General features: G+C 40.1%; 1 protein-coding gene across 5 annotated transcripts in view; it reads right to left on the bottom strand.

Moving 5' to 3' along the window:
* Adamts12 (ADAM metallopeptidase with thrombospondin type 1 motif 12) overlaps window positions 1-25,059 on the bottom strand; it is a 303,466-nt gene that overhangs the window by 123,905 nt on the left and 154,502 nt on the right. For all 5 annotated transcript variants that reach the window (XM_046422269.2, XM_046422266.2, XM_046422268.2 and 2 more), the window contains 2 exons: window positions 14,701-14,897; window positions 13,847-13,930 (listed from right to left, as the gene is read on the bottom strand). In XM_046422269.2, coding sequence (XP_046278225.1) covers window positions 13,847-13,930; window positions 14,701-14,897 — 281 coding nt within the window. The remainder of the gene's footprint in view (window positions 1-13,846; window positions 13,931-14,700; window positions 14,898-25,059) is intronic.

The raw sequence follows: 25,059 nt of genomic DNA, 5'->3' as shown, positions 1-25,059 counted from the left end.
TGTGGCAATGACCACATTGAACATATAATTACAAAACCACACTCACATATCGGTGTATTCACATACACCCACACACATATCCCCATACCTACTTTAAAGTTTATAAACTTCCCTACTTAAGTAACCATGAATATAAAAGCTTATTAGAGGGCTTGAATTGTAGCTCGGTGGTAGAACACTTGGCTAGCATCTGTGAGGCACTGGATTCGATTCTCAGTACCTCATGTAAGTAAATAATTGACACCTAAAAAATTGACACCTAAAAAAAATAAAAAGTGAGAAGCAGCCCTGACTTGAGCTGAAGATTCAATATTTTCAAAATAAATAAATAAATAGCTTGTTAATAATCCTAATGGCTACAGAGGTGGTGGAAGTAGATGGGGCTTAGTTTTACCTTGGCTCACATAATCCCTGGTGGGGGAAACACAGATCTGAGAAGCTCAATTTTCTAATATTGTCCTTTTACATATTAGCTTGAATCAGCATTCTGAAAGAACTTCCATATCATTCATGAATGTCTGCTTAAGTCAAGTGAATATTTACAAATACCCAGTTTCCCTCATCCAGAGCCAAGTTCAGGGTCAGCAACATGTGTTCCTAATGGAGACACAGAGTCATTTTCCAGATGTTGCAGCATAAACTCAGCATCCAATTTTCCCATCATGATGAAAGGCCCATCTCCCTGAAGCACCTTAGGAATCACATATCCAATCATGTATTTAAACAGTGAGGAAATCCAGGCCATTTTGGATGGCACCTGAACCAAGTCACAAAGCAGGTATTGGCAGAGCAGGGTTTAGAATCAATCCATTTGCAGTCACGAGTCCAGGGCTAGTGGTTTCCAAACCACCCAAGACTTCTTTAAACTCATCACTTTGCATAACTTGAAAGACTTGGCAATTGGTAGTGGATGATTATGCCCATCTCCTCCCCATTTCCCCCCAGTGAGAAGGCAGGGACAGATACCTCTATCTCAGGATTCCAAACTGTCATCCTCTTCCTCTTTGACCACTTCTCAGGCCTCCCAAGGGACCTTCTTCAGCCCTTCCATTGGCTCATGGCTTAGTTCACTCTCAATCACAGTTGTGTTTTTGGAAATCATTTTTTTTTAAACTTTAAAATTTATAAATCATTCCAAATCTCTCCTGAAGTTCAGATGTACCTAAATCTTCTGATGAATATCTCCATAGATACCTTCAATTCAGCATCCTGAGAAACGATGATCTTCCTGTAAATCCTGTCTCAATTGCAAGAACCACCATGTACTAAATTGGCCAACTGAGAAGTGCCAGTGTCTTCCTGTTGGACTACTCTCTTGCAGATTCTGCCTCCCAGTCTCTCATCATTCGCTGCTAATTTAGAGGATAGTCTCTCCTCTCCACCTTTGCTGCCTACTGCCCTTAGCTCAAACTTTCATTCTAGACATGTTAAATGCAGCATCTCCTATTGTTTTCCTGCTTTATTCCTTGACCTCTTCAAATCTATCACTATTGCCAGATTGATGTTCATTTTTGTCAAAACAGAAGTCTACCCTTACCAGGACCCATGGCTCAAGAACCTCTGAAGTCCAACTTCCTTGCAACCTTACGGCTTACATGCCAGCAACATTAGATGGCTTATATCAGCACTCCTCCACCACACACACTGTGCTATTTTTCCCTTCCTTTCTTTAAACTATCCTCTCTTCCTAACATGCTATTTTTCTCCTTTCATCCCTCCATTCATCCTTTTAACACACAAATAGGCCATTTCTAGGAAGTCTTTCACCTCTCCCCCAATTTGGATGAGGTTTCTGCCAATATATCTTGTGCATACTTGGTTCATAGTACTTGCTGCATTTTCTTTCTTTTTTTTGATAATTATTTATGCTTTAATAAAAATGTCTTTATCCTCCTGTTATTTTTATTTTTATTTTATTAGTTGCTCAAGACAATACAATGATCTTGACATATCATACATTTGATTCAAATAGGGTTTGAATTCTTATTTTTCCACATGTACAGATTGCAGGATCACACTGGTTATACAGCCACCTATATACATACAGCAATACTAGTGTCTGTTGTATTCTGCTGCCCTTGCTATCCCCCCTCCCCTCTCCTCCCCTCCCATCACCTCTCTCTACCCAATCTACTGTGACACATTTCTCTCTCTCTTTTTTTTCTCTTCCCCCTCACACCATCATATATGTAATTTTGTATAACAATGAGGGTCCATTTATAAAATGATGTACCATTTTCTTTAAATGCCTCCAGGAGAAGGAGTGGAATTTAGTCCTCTCCTATCTTGGGCATTGCACATATCTTTATACACAGCAATTTTGACAATAGTAAGAGTGTATATCCCTCATCAAAAAGTGAAGAAAAGGTGGAAAAAATGTGGGTTTAGCCAGGAAAAAAGTGAAGATCAGGTTGGTGAGAGGTTTTGTGGTAAGTCGGTAAACAGGCAAGATCTCCTACTGACTACAGGAATGAAAGGGGAAAGGATCAGAAGTTTGACAACAAAGCAGAAAATCTGTAATAATAATTCTAGTGCCTGTAAAAGCAACTGTTGGGACATATTTTTTCCACAGGTCTCTCCTATATTTGCACATCATCACTGATAGCTTTTGTTCTTTTCAAGGATGCTGTATAACAAATAGCCTTGGAAGATAGTCTGTCTGCAGAGAAAAGAGCAGATTTTCTTTTCAGTTCATAATAATAAGGTAATGGCTCCCTCTGGGGCAAAAGTTGGACAAGTTTATTTATGATCACTTTTACCAAATTGGGGTTTCCTTATCTTAGGGCTCCTTAGCTATAGTAAAACTTACAGTGTGCACAGTATCCAGCTGGGCTGCTTATATCACCCCTCTGGGGACAAGAGACAGCTGGAAACATGAAGCTCATGTTGTATGTTGAGCCATGAGTAAAAATGTCTTTTGCTTCTAATTCAAGAGTCTCATGTCTTCTCTGAACATCACATTCATTAAATTTGTGGCAAACTAGCATGTTAGCCTGCAAAAAGGGTAGCATCTCACACCCTTCCAAGTTCTTTGCAGGGATGAAGAGGAGAATGGAGGGCAGGCAATCAAGCAGTAATGAGAACAACTTCAAGGCTAGACCATCTAATTATATGGACTAGGTCTGCATCACTGTTGAGGTTTTCCAGCAGTGGGGCTGTTGGGGAAGGACACAGCTACATCAATGTTCATAGTAGCACAATTCACAATACCTAGACTGTGGAACCAACCTAGATGACCTTCAATAGATGAATGGATAAAAAAATGTGGCATTTATACACAATGGAATATTACTCAGCACTAAAAAATAACAAAATCATGGCATTTGCATCGAAATGGATGGCATTAGAGCAGATTATGCTAAACGAAGCTAGCCAATCCCTAAAAAACAAATGCTGAACGTCTTCTTTGATATAAGGAGGGCAACTCAAAACAGAGCAGGGAGGAAGAGCATGAGAAGAAGATTACCATGAAACAGGGAAGAGAGGTGGGAGGGAATAGGAGAGAGAAGGGGAATTGCATGGAAATGGAAGGAAACCTTTATTGTTATACAAAATTACATATAAGAGGATGTGAGGGGAATGGGGAAAAAAACAAGAGAGAGAAGTGAATTAGAGTAGATGGGGTAGAGAGAGAAGATGGGAGGGGAGGGGAGAGGAGGGGGTTATAGGAAGGGGATAGGAAAGGCAGCAGAATACAACAGACATTCGTATGGCAGTATGTATAAACATTGCTGTATAACCAATGCGATCCTGCAATCTGTACACGTGGTAAAAATGGGAGCTCATAACCCACTTGAATCAAATGTATGAAATATGATATGTCAAGAGCTTTGTACTGTTTTGAGCAACCAATAAAAAAAAAGGAAAGAGTAAGGTGCTGAAAAGTAAAGAGCTGGCCACAGAGGAGTTTTTCATTCATCTCAACCCTCCTACAAGAGCAATTCTGGAAAAACCTGGCAGATAGTCACTAAAGAGAAAAATATATGTATTAGAGTCTGATATCTACCTCCAAAATCTTGAGTACTTTCTCTTCCTTGCTTTTGTATGTTCCTGTTATAGACAAAACAAGTACGTAACTGACCGCATTGCTGGTGATTTTCAGCTGAGTAGTTTGCCCGGCATAAAATTCTCATCTGCACTGTGTGACATTTTCACACAAGCTCGGTGACAAGGTCTTCAGGATACTTTCTTCATTTTCAATTAAATGTCATAGCTCTTCCAGGAGGCTTTCTCTGAGCACATCTCCCCCCACCACCCAGTCCCTTCAGCCTCTTATCTGCAAGTCTTACAAAGGGTTAAGTCCAAGCAGTACTTGCTGATTTTGTTTCTTGAGTGCACTTGCTCACAGGACCCTTGGGAAGGATAATTAGTGATGCATTTAGACCAAGTAGCCCTAAGCGCACCCAAGATGGAAAAAGGATTTCAGAGAGATTATGCTGGCTCACAATAAAGATGAGAGACTTGTGCTAAATGTTTTCATAAAGCAACCTGGTCAGTATTGGAGCTTGTTAAAATAAACACACCCATCTACATGAAATTATTTCCTCTGCAAACAAAAATACATTTAGCTTTTAGTTCATCTTTTTTCACCCCTCACCTCATTTCCTCCAGCTAGTCCAGTTTGCTTCCCACGTCCCCTTTCCTATGCTTATGAGACTGTGACCTTATAGGATAGGGAGCTGACATGGAGGAAATCAGCCTCTATTCACAGAAACAGCCCTAACTGGGAGATAGGAAACGATTGTACAAGAACATAGCTTTTGTTACAAATTGCTCTCTTTTTGTAAGCTTTCTCTATAATGAAAAAAAAAATCTTGTATTGATTCTCTGTAATTCCTAGTAGCAATTTTTGATTTGGTACACAACCTGACCACGCTCTGCTAGCCAGGCATAAGCTACTGAAAGAGATGATGGACAAGGAAGAGACAAGCAGTAAAACGTAAAATCTGGAAACTTCCCCTGTGCCTAAGGAATAACTCATCTACTATCAGAGGAAAAAAATCTTTGATTAAAGAAAAAAAAAAGGTATGAGTCTAAAAATTCTTTGCCAATATTTTTGACATTTAACTTGAAAGAACAACAATTATATGGACTATTAAAGACCCATGCATCAGGTGGAGGATGAGAGTGGATGCAGAAACCATCATCTGAGTTTCTAAAATCAACAGGCTTTTAACTTCAGAGGGAATCTAACACTAAATCTCTCAGAAGAACAAGAAGAAATTCTCTATGAAGTCAGGCAGATCCTTCCAGCCATCAGGTCTGTGCCTCTCCTTCAGTCCAGCCTGACACCCTCAGGCCCACTCCTGATGGCAGAGCCATCTGGAATCCACTAACTCTCATCCATCCTTGTTTTCATGTTCTTAAATCTCCAGCTTTTTCTGATCCTCGTCTTATCCTTAAGGCTTGTTATTTTCCTAGGACTTGTAAACTGAGTATGAATGCAATAAATACATAGGGTTATTGTTGGAACTAAAAGAGGATGATAATAATAATGACAAAAATAATAAGGTTGACACTAACAAGTGACATTTATTCACTGGCTTCTATAAGCCATGCATAACACTAAGTATTACATGAACTAATACATTTTATCCTCACAGCAACCCTGTATGGAGTAGATATTATTAATGCCATTTTATCCAGTCAGGAAATGGAGGCACAAACAAACTAAGTGACCTACCATAGGTTAGACAGCTAGAAAGTAGTGGGACCAACTATCATCTTGTTCTCTCCACAACGTCAGGCTGCTCACATGAGCTGGGAGGATGAGTCCAACTCCTAGCCCCTGGCAGAGAGGCCACTGAATCTGACTGAATAGATCTAAAGTGGAAAGGGTTAGAAGCTGTTTGTGTCCAAGGCCTTGAAGCGAATTAAGCATCAAAATCATAGTACTAGTGTCACAAAATGAAGATAAGAGCTTGATTCAGGGTTGATGGAGGAGTACAGGGGTGAGCAAGTTGGCTCGTAGCTGAAGCTGGTTTGCTTTCTTGGCCTTGGTGACTTAATACTTGTCTTTCAGATCCTGGTTTGTGTATCAGAGTTTCCACTGCTCTGAAATATGACCTCCTAAGTCTTTGAGAAAGCCTCCAAAGTGAGCTGCACGTCCAGTCACTCAATTTATTCTCAAAATGTGGTGACAGTCCTCAGTGGTTTTAACAGGTCAGGAAATGATGGACAGAAGTTGCAGTTTTATATGTTACCACTTAACCCTGAATTCTCTTGAACCCACCACTGAAAAATAAAGTCCAAAGCAGTGCTAGCTGTTGTATGAGATTAGAATACCAAAGACCAGAGTGGAGTGGTGGAAAGTCACTGATGAATGAGACGTACCCCAGTGACCCCACCTCAGTGTTCCCCACCTCACACAACTTCCCACAGAGCCTCCAAGTGGCTCCTCTAATGCATTTCTCTGCATTTCTTTGGTCAGTATGGGAATCATCCAGAGCCTCCCACAGGATTACATCCAAATCTCTTTATGTGGTCACAAGGTTTGTCATGAGTTGGTCACTGTTGTCCCTCATGTTTGCCCAGACTGCTGGCCTCAATTCACTCATTCATTCCCTTATTTAGTCATTGAAAAAATATTTATCAGGGGCCTGTTATGTATTAGTAGGGCTAATGGTGAACAATACCAGACCTAACCTCTTCCCTTAGGTTGTATATACTATTGAAGGGAATTCCACCAATCAAATAGACGTAAAATTAGGACAGTGATATATGATGAGGGAGAAATGCCGTGTTATGAGAGTGAAAAACCGAGATCTACTGGGCATGGAGGTCAGGGAGGACCGCCATGGTGAAGTAACACTTGAGCTGAAATAATTATGGCGTTAATCGAGTGAGAACAAGAAGGAAAACAGTCCAGACAACAAGATCAATGGCAAGAGAAAGCATGATGAGTAGCACACAGTCACCATATCCCAAGAGCAAAGGGGGCATAATGGAATGGGGAGGGAGCCAGAAAACCACCAAACTGCTTTAAACCAGGGGTGGAGGTTGGAGAGGTGATGGCGGGAGGGTAGTTATGGTCACATTACTGTATTGAGTTCATCTGGGCTACAGGGAGAAAACCGAATTGAAAAGAATATTTCTGGACTTGACTAGCCCAGACAGTATATACCTACAACCATAGTCCATGAACGGGCTAAGTAGCTTGTATTGAAGAGATGGAGATGGTGGGAGAGAGTTAGCAGTACCTGATGGTGGACTGGATGTGGGAGGGAGAGAAGGAGGTGTCATGGAGGCCTTCCAGAACTCTGGCTTATACGATGTCATATACAGAGGCAGACAACAGAGGAGCAGGACAGGCTGTGAGTGGAAATGGGAAGGTTTTGATCCACCATGATCTCTCCTCCCTCCAGCACAATCTCATTGTTTCCTTTCTGTAACTACCTGAGTTCTCATTCTCCTGTCCTGTTGTCTAATATCAGGGATGTCTTCACTGGCCTCGTTCATTTGCCGAGTGCTGGGCTAAACACCTAAGCCAGTGCTCATGTAGGTCCCTCAACTCGGGTCTTTCAGATCATAGTTTGTGTATCAGAGTTTCCACTGCTCTGAAATATGACCACCTAAGTCTCTGAGAAAGCCTCACTGGCTAATTTCTTCTTATTCTTCCTCACTGGCTAATTTCTTCTTGTTCTCTAAAACACAGCTTAGACATTCAAGCATCTTTCCCTATCCCAGGTACATCTTTTTTACACTCATGACAGTCTCAATTTAAAATTTTCTATTTTGTGCTTTTGGCAGCAGACTTTAGGTTCCTCAGGGTCAGGAAATGGGACTTATATCCATATTCATCTCCTCAGTGGGTTGGCACAGCCTCAGTGACTGATGGAATATGGAGCAATGATGTGACCTTCACAGGGCTACATGCTGAAGGATGGCAAAGTCAGAGTGAGCATGCAGGTCTCTGCTCAAAGTGGTGACAGTCTGTGCCTCCCTCTGTACTTCCTGTCTGTGTCTGTCTGTTATCCTGATGTTAGTCAGGAGCAGAATCATTGCATTTTGCTGTTGTTTGGACTGCTCACTAGTCAACGATGTGAAGAATAGCCTGAATCATATCTGGGAATCAGGAAAACAAGAATTATAAATGTCTATTCCGCTGTCACCTTGTGGACCTTGTACCACTTTATAGATTCTATTTAATAAAAAGCTTGAATGAAGATAATGTTTGCAATGTGGAGGTAGAAAGCTATGCTGTCTACAGCAAATCATTTGTGTCTCTTTGCACTTGCAAAATCGGGCCAGGAAGAAGAAAAACAATGTAATTGTGATTGATTGGAGGATGTAGTGATCAATCAAATTCTCCTGAACAACTTAATTGGCAGCAAGAAGTCAGCATTAAGAGGGCAAACCTTGGGGCTGGGGTCGTGGCTCAGTGGTAGAGTGCTTGCCTAGCACGTGTGAGGCACTGGGTGTGATCCTCAGCACCACATAAAAATAAATGAATAGAATAAAGGTATTGTGTCCATCTACAACTTAAAAAAATATTTTAAAAAAATATAAAGAGGGCATACATTGTTTCCTGAGAATGAAGAGATGTGGAATCCTAAGGGTCTGGAGGAAGCCACATATGGAAGTCATGCAAGTGGTATTGCTGGGACTGCAGAGGGCGAAGATTTTTCCATTTCATACACAGAACTTTCCTTTGTTGAGTTTGAAAACCCTAATGCTGGAATGAGATTGCTAAATTAGATGCAATGTTCCACAGGCCACAGGCTTGGGGCTGTTTTCTTTGTCAGACACAAATCATTTTTATCTCTACTGGACAAACACCAGTTGTGTAGCCTTATCAGTTTTCTATAAGTCAGTACCTAACTTTACTATATCTAGGACCTAACATTGATGAGTAATAACCAGTTCCATTCTCAGAAGTTCAGATAGGTAAGTTAGACATTTAAAAGATACCTAGTTTTTATTTTGCCTGATTTCCAAGTTTTAGATTTTATTTATTTATGTATTTATTTTGGTACTGCACATTGAACCCAGGGGTGCTTAACCACTTAGCCACATCCCCAGACGCTTCAGTCAGCTTTTTTACTGCTGTGACCAAAAGACTGATGAGATCAATTTTTAAAATTTATTTATTTATTTATTAAAAAATCAAAACATTTGATTTATTTGGGTGCTAAGGATTGAATCCAGGACCTTCCATATGCTAAACTTGTACTCAACCAGTGAGCTACACCCCAGCTCCAGCAAGACATTTTAAACTAAGTTTATCAGTTAATAACAAATTTAGAGAATTGATATATATGCTAGATTTAAGAAATCCACCCCCCTGCAAAGGTTAGGGTAGTATCCTCTTTATTTTTATTATTATTATTTTTTTTTTGCGTATAGTGCTTAGTATACTCTTAGGCAAAGAGAAGACACAAAATATTTAGTGAATAAAACACAACAAAGGCTTTGCAGAAAGAGTAAATGAAAGATTTGGTAATTTGGGCTGCCCTGTCAATCTATTTATAAACGACCATTTCTATGTAAGTGTGTTTTACAACTAGTTGCACAAAACTATGATTTGATTCTCTCATCCTTAGCCACATTGTGGGTTTAGAGACCTCATTTAACAAGGAGTAATTTAGCATGATTTTCCAGAGTGAAGAGTTTCTGGAAATGAGTGATAACCTGAGCCATGTTCCAAAAATGGTACAGTGTAAGTCTAAATTCTGAAAAAAGGTTCTGTGGTTTCAAGTTTTATGAAAATGACCTATCATTGTTCAGGTCATCTTTCTTTATTCAATCATCTGGTGAAAAAATCAGATGAATGTCAGGTACTTATAGTCATCATTTACAAAGCAGTAGACAACAATTTTTTTGCCCTCATAGCACTTACATTAGTATTAATAATATAGTTTAAGGGCTGAAAATGAAAATCATTAAACTGTACTAAAATTCAGTACCAAAAATTAAAACATCATGTTAGAATACAAGGATTCTACTATCAGCAGAAGTTAGAGGCAGATTTTCATAATTCAAATAATCTACTTACATAAAGAATTTATTCTTATGAACACTACTATCCATTATAAAACTGAATTTTTATAAAAGAATTCCATCCTGTTTGCCACAAAAAAAAAGAAAAAAAAAAGAAAATAGAAGATCTGATGTTAACATCTTTGGGCGAAAGAAAGAAAGGAAGGAAGGAAGGAAGGAAGGAAGGAAGGAAGAAAATGTGGCAGATGTGGTGGTGTACATCTGTAATTCCAGTTATTTGGGAGGTTGAGGCAGGAGGATTCCAAGTTTGAGGTCAGCCTGAGCAACTGAGCAAGACTTTGTCTCAAAATAAAACTTAAAAGGCTGTGGGGAGAGCTCAGTGCTAGGGTATTGCCTAGCATATGTCAGGCCCTGGGTTCCATCTGGGTCTGATTCTGTAGTTCTGCTTCCTGCTTCAGCTGTTCCAGTTCACTCATCCCTTGAATCTGTTTTCCTCAGGAATTACCAGGTAAAAGCAACTGTAATCCCAGGGACTCAGGAGGCTGAGGATCACAAATTTGAGGTCAGCCTGGGCAACATAAGGAGACTGTGGAGGGAGCTGTGGCCTGCACTGGGTCTGCTGTGCACTCTGCTGGCCCTTGAGTGCCGAGTGAACGCCAGTCCCCCACAAGAACAATTTTAGGGGAGGAAAAGTTTATTTGGGGGCTCACAGTCTCAGAGGTCTCAGTCCATAAAAGCTGGCTCTACTCCTTGGGGCTTGAGGTGAAGCAGAACCTCATGTTAGAAGAGCATGGTGGAGGAGAGTGGCTCAGGACATGATCAGGAAGCAGAGAGCTCTGCTCAACAAAGACAAATCAATATCCTAAAGGCCGCCCCCAGTGGCCCACCTCCTCCAACCCACACCTACCTGCCTACAGTCACCACTCAGCTAATCCTTTCAGGGAATAAACCCTCTGATTGGGTTAAGGTTCTGATAACCCAATCATTTTATCTCTAAGCTTTCTTGCATTGTCTCATATATGAGGGGACACCTCATATCTAAACCATAGCACCAGCCTTTTTTATTTTTATTTTGAGACAGGATCTCGATAAATTGCTTAGAGCATCACTAAATTGCTGGGGATGGTCTTGAACTTACAATCCTCCTGCCTCAGCATCCAGAGCTGCTGGGATTATAGGTATGTGCTACGACTCCTGGCTTAGGTAGAACTTCTTAAAGAAAGGATCACAGGAAGAGAAATACTATACCTGTAGTTATTCCAAGAAACCCCAAATATGTCTTGAATGAAGAAAAGATATAGGGTTGGTGGGGCAGAAAAGGAAAATAGATCCAGGTTCCAGAGATCATATTTAAACTAGCTTCTAACTGATTGTGGAGACCCTCTTGTTTAAAAAGCCATACGCCCTGCCTTGATATTCTGACCACATCTTTCTTGCTGAAACAGATCTGAATGGGTGTCCCATTTCACATTTGCCAGCCATGAATTAAGCTCTATAGATTTCAAAGACATTTTTTTTTCAGGCTGACTGTTCATTAAATTTCACTTCATTCATTATTCATGCCCCAGACATGGTATTAGGTGCTGGGGATGTAACAAAATAAAGAAACACATTTTTTTTTTGCACTGTGTGATTCATATGCTGATGGTGGCTGAGATAATTAAGGTAAGAGTCAAAAGGTACACAGAATAATAATGTGTTGGGAGAGTGCTATCATTCTGTGATGGAGAACGGTAAGAGGGGCCAACTTTGAGAGAGGTGACTGAGACCTCTCTGAAGAGGCGAGACAGCATTTTAACTGAGGCCTGAGGGATGAGCAGAACCAGGATGGGATATTTCAGACACTGGGAACTACTAGTACACAGGCCATGAAGCTGCAAAGCACCTAGTGTGTTTAGAACCTGAGTCCAGAGAGCAGGAGGGAAGGAAGCAAGGAAGGGAGTAACACAAGGAAGTCTAGAGAGGTGGACGGAGGCAAAATCACTAAAGCCTCTGCAGTAAGAGAACTTGAATTTGTGCTAAAAAAAAATAGAGCATCATTAAAGGGATTTGGGCAGTTGTATTTAAAATGATCAACTGTAGCTATAGTTAAAATGATCATCTATGCAGAATGGATTATGGAGGCAAGGCTGGAAATGGGAAAACCATTTTGAAGTTCACTCTAGTAGCCCATATCTTGATATGATAAGGCCTAAACCAAAGTGATGACTGGAAGATGATGAGCAGTGGGTGGCTAGATGTACTTCAGAGGTAGAACCACTAAGGGCCTTGCTGTTGGATTTGGAAGATATGAAAAAGAGAAGTCAAGAATGATTCCTCGGCTTATGCAATTTGGTACATATACAAAGATGGATAGAATCCATAGAGATGGATAAGATGGTGGTTTAGGAAATGGAGGGAAGAAAAATTGAGGTATTTGGGGCAAGAAATGATCAAAATTTCCATTGTTGACTTATTAAGTTTCCATGATTAAATGGACTAAGACACATCCAGATATAAGTAGGGACCTCAAGGAAGAGCTCTGGACTTCTGGTATCCATTAGGAGTCTCAGAATGTGGATAAGTAAGTATCTGAGAATAGATGAAAGGTAGAAGTTCAGAAAAGAGTCCAAATCTGAGAGAATTGTGTTAAAGAGCCACAGTTCATTAATTAGTGGTATAAAAGGCTCAACATTTTCATGTCTCGCCTTTTATTGAAACCAATCACCTATATAGTTTGTCCCCCCAGATACATTTCCCCCCCTCTGTTCACTGTTTCTTTTTTAATTATTTATTTATTCTAATTTGTTATATATTATGGCAGAATGCAATTCATTTCATATTACACATATAAAGCACAATTTTTCATATCTCTGGTTGTACATAAAGTAGAGTCACATCCTTCGTGTCTTTATACATGTATTTAGGGTAATGATGTCTAACTCATTCCACCATCATTCCTACCCCCTTACCTCTTCCCTTCCCCTCCCTCCCCTTTGCCCTATCTAAAATTTCTCCATTCCTCCCATGCTTCCCCCCATCATCGCCATTATGAGTTAGCATCCTTATATCAAAGAAAATATTTAGCCTTTGGTTTTTTTGGATGTGCTTACTTCACTTTAGCATTATATTCTTCAAATCCATCCATTTACCTGCAAATGCCATGATTTTATTCTCTTTTAATGCTGAGTAATGTTCATTGTGTATATATACCAAAGTTTTCCTATCCATTCATCTACTGAAGGGCATCTAGATTGGTTCCACAATTTAACTATTGTGAACTGTGCTGCTATAAACATTGATGTGGCTGTATTCCTGTAGTATGCTTCTTTTAAGTCCTTTGGGTGTAAACCAAGGAGTGGGCTAGCTGGGTCAAATGGTGGTCCCATTCCAAGTTTTCCAAGGAATCTCTATACTGCTTTCCAGGTTGGTTGCATCAATTGTCAGACCCACCAGCAATGTATGAGTGTGCATCTTTCCCCACATCCTCACCAACACTTATTGTTATTTGTATTCTTGATAGCTGCCATTCTGACTAGAGTGAGATGAAATCTTAGAGTAGTTTTGATTTGCATTTCTCTAATTGCTAGAGATGTTGCACATTTTCTTTCATATATTTGTTGATTGATTGTATATCATCTTCTGAGGAGTATATTCAGTTCCTTGGCTTAGTAAGTGCTGTAGGCCTGGTTTGTGTATAACTAAATGTAGTGGCAGTCAGGTGATTCCAACTATGTACATTTTGGAAATGATATCCATCTCGCCTTCAATATCGCTGTACTCAAGAAAATAACACAAAACTATTGTCCTTCTTCTATGAGCTTCCAAACACCTATCTGGAAACCTCGTATTTATCAAGAACCCTTTTGAAAAAGGAGTTAGAAAGTGTACAGTTACAGAGAGGAGTAAAGCGGAAACTATTCCTTACCTCTTCTTCTTCAAGGAGAATGAGCCGAACCACAACGATGTGAACTGCATTACCAATACTTGGATTATGGAACAACCCAGTGACCTGGAGTCAGAAATGGAAAACTGTTAGCTCCACATGGATAGGTAATATGTGTCTATGCTGCAGGGGAAAAACAGCACTGTAATGAAGTTGAATCACATCATATTATAGGTCACACATTCTTGATATAGAACAAAGAAAAGTAAGATATGCCAACAGTTCCACCCACATTGAGATATTTAAAGATAATCTTTCTGGATGATTGACTGACTATGTGCTTGAGACATCGATCCCTTTCTTTTCTTTGACCATTCCCTTGCCTAGGGTCTTTCCCACTTTCATTATTAGTTACTCAAGCAAATACCTTTCCCCTTATTAACAGAAAGGCAGAACACACCCATAAGGCAAAGGGAAGTTAAAATTAGGAACTGCAGTACAACTTTATTCCAATTCTAGCTATAACTACTTTGAGAAAATCACACTCTAATTCTTTGTTCAATTTACTCATTTATATAACTACATAAATGATGGATAAGACAAAGTCATACCAAAAGGATTGAAATGCTTGCTATGTACCTAATAAAAATATACAATGATAAATTATATTTTCCCCAGGATATATGCTTTTAAGGGAAACACTAATTTGTCCTAAATCTCCATCTGTATTCACTTAGATAGTGGGGAAACACACACACACACACACACACACACACACACACACATCTCCATCTATCTATGCAGGTTAAAAGGACCTCTTTCTTTGATGGGCTGGAGGGCTCTTCTAATGGCATCTCTTCACCAACTGCCCCCCCACCTCATTCAGTCAGGTGTACCATGTTCATGATGGTGAGGATGTAGGACTCCACATTTTCACTCCCATGGTACTCGATCATCTTTGTGTCAGCCACCACCAGTGTCTCCACCCATCTCTCTTTGCTGATGGAGCGTCGAGAGAGGCTTCTTCTTGGCATGTTGTTCCTCTCCCACTTTTCTCGTTGTAGCTCTTGCTTCTCGGAGGTGCCAAGACTGTCTGAACATTAAACAGAAGATAGTGGGCTAATTCTATGTACATCTCACACATATCCACTTACGTTTGTAAAGACATGAGGCTTTGAGTTTATGTTTAGATGTGTGAGTACAATGTTCCTAATGCTACTTAATAAGAGTTGTGTTTAAAAAAGATTGATTTAAATGAATTGGAACCAAATAACTCAAACTTGAGTCTTAGAGGGAGGTTTGAAAAGTATTCCTTTGAAAGAATTGACATGTTTCATTAAATATGTCTTATATAATTAAGAAGATATTATAATTAAGATGGGAACTTTCAGTTTCTTTTCCATCTCTTATTCAGCCCCTACTGTATGCAAAGCAGTATGTCAGGCTATTAAATACTAAACTGTTTGTTTTCATGAATGTTTGGAGGACATGCTTCTCTCTCCATTTTGCAAACATGGAAATTAATGCACAAATGAGCTGGTAAATAACTTCCCCAAAGTCACACAGCCCATCTAGTTGTAGAAGATCCTGGATTTTCTCTGTCCCACATTAATGCAATTCTTAATATTTATTTTTTAGTTGTAGTTGGACACAATACTTTATTTTGTTTACTTATTTTTATGTGGTGCTAAGAATTGAAAAAGGGCCTTGTACATGCTAGGTGAGCACGCTACCACTGAGCCACCCCATTAATGCATTTTAAAAATATAGATTATACTGTCTCTTATAGAGTTAATATGCATACAATTGGGGAATGTGTGAGGTACAAAGCCGCAGGGGTCCACAGCATTCTGCTTCAAGAAGATAAAAAAGAGTTCTAAGAAAGAGACCCAAGAAAGGACAGTAAAATTTATCAAGATGACAAATTAGTTTCAGTATGAAAAAAATGTGGTATGGAAGGATCATAATTGGGAAAGCAAAATCTAGGAGCTATAGAATCATGAATTAAATTGGAAAGAAGCTGCACAGAATCATTCTCAAAATCTCAGACTACCACGACTAGGAAGTACATCCTAACTTGAAAAAGGCCAATTGAAAATCAAGATCCAAGTGGTGGTCAGATCTAAGAACTAACTTTCTGTGGGCTCAGAATGGCTCAGGGAGCTAGGGAAAATGAAGGACCAGGGGAGTGAGACAGCTGGGATGATGGAGGGCAGCAACTTGGACTTTGAAGATCCTCTTAGAAAGATAGCCACACATATATCCCATCTCTCCCTAATCTTCATCCTGCATCCCTGGCAGGGGTAGAACATGGGAACTGATTGAAAAACCTCACTTTACCTTCCTAATTTTTGCTGATGGCCATCTGGCCTTGATCTGAACACTTCCAGTGGGAATGGGGTGCTTGCCAACCCACAGGGCATCCTGTTCAGCTAGAAAGTCCTCTCCTGTCCTGAGCTGAAACTTGCCGGTGTGTAACTCACACTCACTAGTTCTGGTCCTCCTCTCTGAAGCATCTAGAATGAAGCTCCCCCTGAGGCTCTGCCTGGGAACTCCATTGGCACAGCTAAAACCATATCCTTCCCCTTCCCCCCAGTGCTCTTCAAGTTGTGGAACTGGTTTACGCTATTTGCTATGTGACCCTTCTGAGTTCCTCAGTGATGCTGTATGTGAAGTTGGAACACAGGAAGTTATATTGACCAGAGAAAAGAAATATCATCACAGGTCTAAATTCATCCAAACTGTATTACTATGAGCTTTGCATAAAAATAAGGAAGTTGTGCTTTGATATAAACTTTTGGAAAGTGATCCATGATTATATAAACACTGTAGGGAATTTCTGTGGAGGTTCAGAGGAGATGGTCAGCACCTTGACTGTGGTGGGACAATTTTATCTTTTCCTTCTCTACTTATTTTACATGAAGAGGCATGAATTCCCTAAGAAATCTCGAGATATTTAACCCTTGCTTTATAACTTTCTGCACCCTTACTTATTCACTATCAGCATCTCATCCCTTCTTTGAAGCTCATGGGACTGTTTTCAAATCTCTGTGTAAGCCAGGCATCCAGCCACATGAGCTCCTGCTTTCTGAAAGGGGCTGTGGCAGATGGTCCTGAGGCAGACTTTGGGACTATCATCAACATGGGTTGGGGTGATCTCCTTCTGTCAGTCTCTTCTGTCCCTGCCAAGTGAAGGCAGGTCTCCAAAATGCAGGATGATCAATGCTTTCCACTGAGCTCAGGTACTGGGGCCACCTGTAGTTATGCTTCTCCCCAAAGCTGGGACCTTGGCCCCCTCTTCTCTGTGGCCATCACCAGAGGATGTTCCTCTCCTGGATTCTGGTCCCCTCACAAAGGCTATGCTCACTTCAGGGGCAGAGACCATGCAGTGTGCAGCCCTTTCCTTAAAGCAGGCCCCTAAGCTCCGGGCTGCAGCTTCTGGTCTCCACCCAAGGTCGCTCTCCATTCCGAAGCCCTCAGATAGGAAGGCTGGAAGGAGCTGGTATGGGTGAGAAGGTGGTAGAAAAAAGGTTCTTGCGTGGTTCCCCTTAGTCCTTTCTTTCCTTTTCTCTCTTCTTCTTACTTCCTTCCTCTTCAAACACTTATTTCTCAATGTTGAGACAGTGTGCTCTGGACTGAATGTTTGTGTCTCAACAAAATCCACAGGTTGAAACCCTAATTCCCAACATGATATTTGGCAAGGGAGGGGGCTGAATGGTAACTAGGTTTAAATGATGCCATGAGGGTAGGGACTATGTCCTGGTTTTTTTTGGTGGCTTTATAAGAAGAACAGACCCCAGAACTAACTTTCTCCCCCCCACCCTCAACCCCTTGAGGAGAGAGAGAAGCAAGAAGGTAGCAGAAGAAGGCCCTTACAGACACCAAATCTGCTCACACTCTGATCTTGAACTTCCAGTCTTTAGAATTGTGAAATAAATTTCTGCTGTTTAAGTGTCTATGACACTTTCCTATAGTAGACAAAACTCACTAAGACAAGAATTTTTAAAGGACATATTTGAAGTCCATCAAGTTATTTTAATTTTCCAGCAAGGAGTCAAATTAGTTGCTTAGTCTAATAGGAAGAAGTGTGGAAATGGGAAATAGGGTCTCATAAAGGCATAATTTTTTAAATTTCCAACAAGATCTACATTAAGCACTTGCTGAATTCAAGCCTTATGCTAAACATATAGCACAATGCCTCATTTAATTATGCCCATAATTCCATAAGATGAGCCCTAATATGATCACCATTATTTAGATGAAAAAAATCGAGACTCAAAGAAATTAGATAATTTTCTCAAAGTCACATAGTAAACAAAAAAATTAGATCCAGGCCAAGCCTTTCTGGTTCCACTACAGCCACCAAAAACATCTATGCAAGAGGCTCTATACAAGCCCCACTCTACCCTCCTGTAAAGAGAGGAAAACATCCTTAGGATTGCTCTACTCCAAGTCTCATTTAGCTGATGGAGTCAATATGGGGGGGGGGGGTTCCTGGGCATCACCTTCCTAGAAACTTCAATGAGAGGAGTATAAAGAATCAGCTCAAGGGGATCATCTAGGGAAGGAGCCAGAGCAAAGCCCAGCTGAGTCCCAGCCCTCTAGGTCCCCACAGTCCTAAGTAAAGCCTGAAAGACATTTGGCTAAAAGAAGCTCAATAGGTAATGGGGGACCTTTAGATTATAGATTTCTGGAGACAATGTCCTACTTCTCTTAGATAAATAGATGAGTGCTACTCAGGGAAGATGTCCTGGACCCAGAGTTGGGGGCTAGAGAGATGGCCCTCCCAATCTGGAAAAAGGCTGCTGGTTATCTGTCTTGCTCCTCACCCAACCTACTGTTGCTCATTCCTCATCCCCAGGGGCCTGCCCTAAACCACTTGTCAATTGAGCTACTTGCTAGCCCCTTGACCTTGGACAAATAACCTCTTCCCTGAATTCCTACTGAGGAAACCAAATTGAATTCTTGTTTTAATATTTACTTCAGTCATGTAACCTGTTCTTCACAAAGAATATGTGAAAAGGTAAGAAAGAACCTCAGAGTTTCTTTGATCATTAGATTAAGGTGAAGGGTCCCAATGGCAATACCACAAGGCGCAGCTGTGAGCCACCAGATGACACCATCTGAGGATCTCTCCAGCTCTAGTGTTCTTTGGGTTTAGCAAAGGCCATTCCACAGCTTACGTGTAACTATCAGTCATTTGCTGCTACACACACTGGCAGCCAAACTCCCTTCTTGGCAGGCAGAGCAGTGTGGCCCTTCCCAGCAGTTGAGTGTCCATATTGGTATTTATCCATTGGCAACAATGGCTGAACACATCTCTGAAATCAATCTCTTCAGAACATTTTTTTGGGTAGATTTGAAACATCTCAGCTAGAAAGCTCACTACAATACTGTTGCTCCCCAAAAGTTTACTACATTCACTGTGAACCCCAAATACCTTTACACTAAAGTAGTAGACTACCCATTTCTCAAAACCTGCCATTGTTAAAGTGGCCCCGTACGGGCCACCAAATGCCGCAGTCTGGCTAGGCACAATCAGGAGCCACTTGTCAAAAGAAACTAACTTTATTTTTAGAACCACACACGCAAAACAAAATAGCCTCTCAGGAAAAACTCTCAGAGCCTCAACTGCCACCACCGGCTTTCCACAAGCCTCTCTCTCCCCCACAAACTTCTCTCCACCTCCCACAATCCTCCTGCTCTTGAGGCCGATTGGCTGGGTCACGTGGGCGGAGCCAAAAAAGTCCCCCAATGAGCAGCTCCGTGGTCTGAAAGGGCAGGGAAACTGCCCAATGAGCATCACCGCAGAGGAGCCAATCAGCTAGATGTTGCTGGGGCCGCTGTGAGCCAATCATCAGCCGGCAGCTGGAAGTTTGCTGGCAGCTGGAAGTTTGCTGGGGCCCCTTCGGCTGTGGCTCTCAACATCTCCCCCTCTCTGTTTAAACAACAAGCATGTGGCTTAGGGACCGTGCCTGCCTTAGGTTGTCCAATAGTACATATGGTCCTTAGGTTGGTACCATTGCAATTGGATCTTACCCGTCACTGACTACCGGTCCAGTATACAGCCACACCTGTGGAGAGGTCTTTGTACCAGTGGGGGGGTGAGGTTCTTTGCCTCACCTCTGTTGGCCCCCAAATTTTAGCTGGATGATCATGACAAGCAGAAGGGAGGAAGATACACCAAGCCAATTGATGGCTCCTTTTGGAAAAATTGTACCACCAATGACATCATCAGCAAAAATACCCCAACACTACCACAAGTCGCTGCACCAACAGATAGTTCACAATGCATACAGGTGAGCTCACAATGTGTCCAGGCAAGTTCTGCAAGCAGTTCAGTGATGGCTATTGTAGAAGCTGTAGATTGGTTTTATCTTTGACTTCACCAGCACTGGGATGAAGATAGGAATTCTGGCAATAATGGCTAAAGAAAAAATTATGTAACATTACAGAAGGCACTAAAAGAAAACAATTTTCTTAACAATTTACATTGTCTTCACTGGCATTGGGATGAAGATAGGAATTCTGGCAATAATGGCTAAAGAAAAAATTATGTAACATTACAGAAGGCACTAAAAGAAAACAATTTTACATTGTCTTCATCTGCACTGGGATGAAGATAGGAATTCTGGCAATAATGGCTAAAGAAAAAATTATGTAACATTACAGAAGGCACTAAAAGAAAACAATTTTCTTAACAATTTACATTATCTTTAAGAGAATTATTAAATATAATGAAAAGGAAAGGTGAAAGTAAACAAACAGATCTGTTAACCTTCTTTTTTGTTTACATATTAAAACAATCCTCAACAGTTGTTTACCCAATTTAAATTAAACCATATAAATCACGTGAAAAAAAAATATTTGGATCCATTTTATCATGAGCGCTCATCATATATGATATATGGACATACATACATTCAAACATATAACACAAAACACAAGTGTGCACACATAATATAATACATACAACACATAACATTATAGTAAAGGCCTTATAACTTTTTACAGGTGAAATCTCCATTGCAATGTTTAAAAACTCTATAGTCAAAAAATAGAACTGATCAGCAAAACATTAACCTAGGTCTGTATGAGTTAAAAAAAAAATAGAACTTCATGATATGGCAAAGGGCAATAATAAAATAGATATTGAAAAATGCATCCTGGTTCTGTTGCAGATGTAAGAATAGCCAAACTGGAGTTTTGGATATCAGTTGTTATGGATTTGAGCCAAATCATCTTCTTTTTGGTCTGTAGAAATCGCTTTAGTTAATCTTTCTGGAATCCAAATCGGCTGCTGTTCTCCCTGTGGAAACACATAAACAGACCCCTGACTCCAGACAATCACTGGGTCAGGACCTTGGTTAATCTCTCTGGAATCCAAATCGGCTGCTGTTCTCCCTGTGGAAACACACAAACAGACCCTCGACTCCAGACAATTACTGGGTCAGGACCTTTCCATTGTCTTGTTAGAATATCCTTCCAAAGTACCTTGGGCTTATGCACATTTTTTGGACACATATGCCTTTCTGCAGCACTAAGTCCTGATGAATCCAAATTTAAAAAGTTTAGAGTAAAAAGGGTTATTTTAAGTTTATCTTTGGGGAATATATACCCCTTCCCAATTCCTTCTTTTTGCTTTAATAAGTACATTTTAATAGTTTGATGAGCTCTTTCAACTATGCCTTGTCCCTGTGGATTGTATGGGATTCCTGTTATATGAGTAATGCCAAATGTTGAGCAAAATTGTTTAAAAGAGGTAGAAGAATAACCAGGGGCATTATCTGTTTTTAACTGTTTTGGAACACCCACAGTGGCAAAATTTTGTAAGCAATGAGCTATAACATCTTTAGTTTTTTCTCTGGCATGAAGGGAGCCCATCAAAAATCCAGAAGAAGTATCAACTGTAACATGCAAATATTTTAATTTTCCAAATTCTGGCAAGTGTGTGACGTCCATCTGCCAAATATGGTTAGGTATCAATCCTCTAGGATTGACTCCAAGATTAACTTGTGGTAAAAAGGTCACACTATTTTGACATTGTTTTATTATTTGTCTAGCTTGTTCCTTAGTCATTTTAAAACGCTTTTGTAAAGTATTAGCATTGACATGGAACTTTTTATGAAAATTTATAGCTTCTTCTAGTGTAGAGAAAATATGTATGTCATGTGTAGTTTTATCTGCTAAATCATTGCCCAAACTAAGGGCTCCAGGCAATCCTGTATGTGCCCTGATATGTCCTATAAAGAATGGATCTTTTCTGTCCCAGATTAGACTTTGTATAGTGGAAAGCAAAGAGAAAACAGTAGAAGAAGGGGAAATCCTACCAGCATCTTCAAGAGATACTATAGCATTAACTACATACTGACTATCAGAAAATAAATTAAATACAGAATCTTTAAACATCACAAAAGCTTGTAAAACTGCATTAAGCTCTACCTTTTGAGCTGATTGTTTGGGTACTAAAAATGTAAAAGTTTGATCAGGGGTAACTACTGCTGCTGTACCATTATTTGACCCATCAGTGAATATATTTGGAGCATTCATGATAGGTGTTTTTCTTGTCATTTTTGGAAAAATTACAGGATGCAATGACCAAAAACACAATAAAGGATTAGATGGTAAGTGGTTATCAAATGAAACATTAGATTTGCACATGATTATTGCCCAAGTATTTAACTTATTAGCTAACTCATCAATTTGATTCATAGTATATGGAGTAATAATTTTTTTGGGAGAAATTCCAAACACTCCCTTTGCTGCTTTTATTCCTTTGAGTATTAATTGTCCTACAGCCTCAGGATACCTAGTAAGAATAGTGTTAGGAGAATAAGATAAATGTATCCATAATAATGGACCTTCTTGCCAAAATACTCCTGTAGGAATATTTTTTGTTGGTAGTACAATAAATAATAAAGGCAAACTTATATCAATTCTATACAAATGCATATTTTCCATATATGTTTCAATGATTTTTAATGCCTTTCTTGCTTCAGGCGTTAACATTCGGGGTGAATTTGGATCTGATGGACCTTTTAGGATATCAAATAAAGGTCCCAACTCTCCTGTTGGTATACCTAAATAAGGCCTTATCCAATTTATGTCTCCTAATAACTTTTGAAAGTCATTAAGTGATTTGAGTTGATCTACTCGTATTTGAATTTTTGGTGGACGGACCATGGTTGAGGATAATAGAACTCCTAAATAATTAATTGGAAAATTTAATTGTACTTTATCTATTGCTATCTCTAGATTATAATTTTTTAATAAGTTTGTAAGTGTGGCATAACATTCTAGCAATGTGTTTTTATCTTTGTGTGCTAATAATACATCATCCATATAGTGAAATATTTGTAGTTCAGGATTTTGATTTCTAAGTGGCTGGATTACTTTGTTAACATAAATTTGACACACAGTTGGGCTGTTAGCCATCCCTTGAGGGAGTACTTTCCATTCATATCTCTGATCAGGACCTTCATGATTCAGTGCAGGGATAGTAAATGCAAAACATGGACTATCCTCAGGATGAATTGGAATTGAAAAAAAACAATCTTTAATATCTATAACTAAAACATATCAGGTTTTTGGCAAAGCAGACAACTGAGGAATCCCTGATTGAGCAGGTCCCATAATAACCATCTCATTATTAACGGCTCTTAAATCTTGCAATAATCTCCATTTACCAGATTTCTTTTTGATGACAAAAATGGGAGTATTATGGGGAGATACTAATTGTTGTTTGACCAGGTCATGGGCTGCTTGTATCTTTTCTTTAGTCAGGGGCCACTGAGGAACCCATACTGGTCTTTCTGATTTCCAAGTAATTTTTATTGTCTCAGTGGCCCTTTCTGAAAATCCAACCCATGTCTGTCTGTTCCTTGATTTATTTGTATTGGTGCTGCTATACCTTGTTCTTGTTTTTCTAATCTTTTTCCTTTCCTAAAACCTTGTCTAGTCATAATAGTGGGTGCATTTTGGTTGATGTTATTTGTTAATGTCAAACCTAATTGATCTAGGACATCTCGTCCCCATAAATTTACGGGAAGATGATCCAATACATATGGCTGTATAGTTCCTTCACATCCTTCAGGATCCTTCCAATCTAATACCATTGCACTTCTATGGGGATTAGTCGCCACTCCTAGGCCTCGAAGCGTTTGAGTGGCTTGTTGTAATGGCCAATGTTTTGGCCATTCTTGACGAGAGATGATGCTAAGGTCTGCACCTGTATCCAGTAGCCCATTAAATTCATGTCCTTGAATATTTAGTTTTAGCATGGGGCGAGAATCTAAATTTAAAGAAAGCATAGCCCAATCTACACCTGTGGAGCCTAATCCCTTGGAACCTCTTTCTACAGTACGACTGGAAAATTTATCATGTAGGCTGGGTATTATTAGTAACTGTGCTATTCTATCTCCTGGTGAAATTACTGATATACCCTTTGGAGAACTGGCTATAATTTTTATTTCACCTTCATAATCGGGATCAATTACCCCAGGACTTATCATAAGTCCTTTTAGAGTAGAAGAGCTGCGTCCCAATAATAAGCCTACTGTTCCTTTGGGAAGGGGTCCTTTCACCCCCGTGGGAATGATTTGAACTCCCATCTCTGGAGTTAGTACTGCTCTGGCGGAGGCGCAGATGTCCAACCCTGCGCTCCCTCTGGTTTGTCTGATGAGGGATCTGATGGACAATGTGTCCTGGGCACTACCCTGATGGGGTTGCTGGGTTCCTCCAGTGCTCTGTATATTTGTGGTTTTGGGCCCCGGAGCATTGGGCCCCCCTGTCCATTTTTTGGCAATGGAGCCCGATGCCTTTCTCCACGATATCGTGGATAAACACCTGGTCCTTGTTCGTTTTTTGATAATGGAGTACCCTCTATGGTGGTTTGAGAACGGCATTCATTAGCCCAATGTCTCCCTCTACGGCATCGTGTGCAAATACCTGGTATTCTACTCCTTTGATACCTAGTTTTGTTAAACCCTCCTCCAATGGGGCAATTCCTTTTAAAATGTCCTGTTTGTTCACAATTGTAGCATGTTCTTGGCCTGGCATCTAAAGCCTGTTTTACTGCAGCTGCCACAATTTGCCCTTGTTCATTAATGTCTCTGGCATCTAAAGCCTGTTTTACTGCAGCTGCCACGACTTGCTCTTCTTCATTAATGTCTCTACATAATTTAATATATGTGTTTAAATCTTCATGTTTCCATGGTCTAATGATATCTCTGCACCAACGATTCGCTTGCTCATAA

Source organism: Marmota monax, unplaced genomic scaffold (assembly GCF_021218885.2).
Source record: "Marmota monax isolate L192 unplaced genomic scaffold, Marmota_monax_Labrador192_F-V1.1 WCK01_AAM20220418_F8-fsc00077, whole genome shotgun sequence".
NCBI classification, from domain to species: Eukaryota; Metazoa; Chordata; class Mammalia; order Rodentia; family Sciuridae; genus Marmota; species Marmota monax.
The sequence above is the reverse complement of the archived record's forward strand: the minus strand, read 5'-3'. Positions and strand labels throughout refer to the sequence as shown.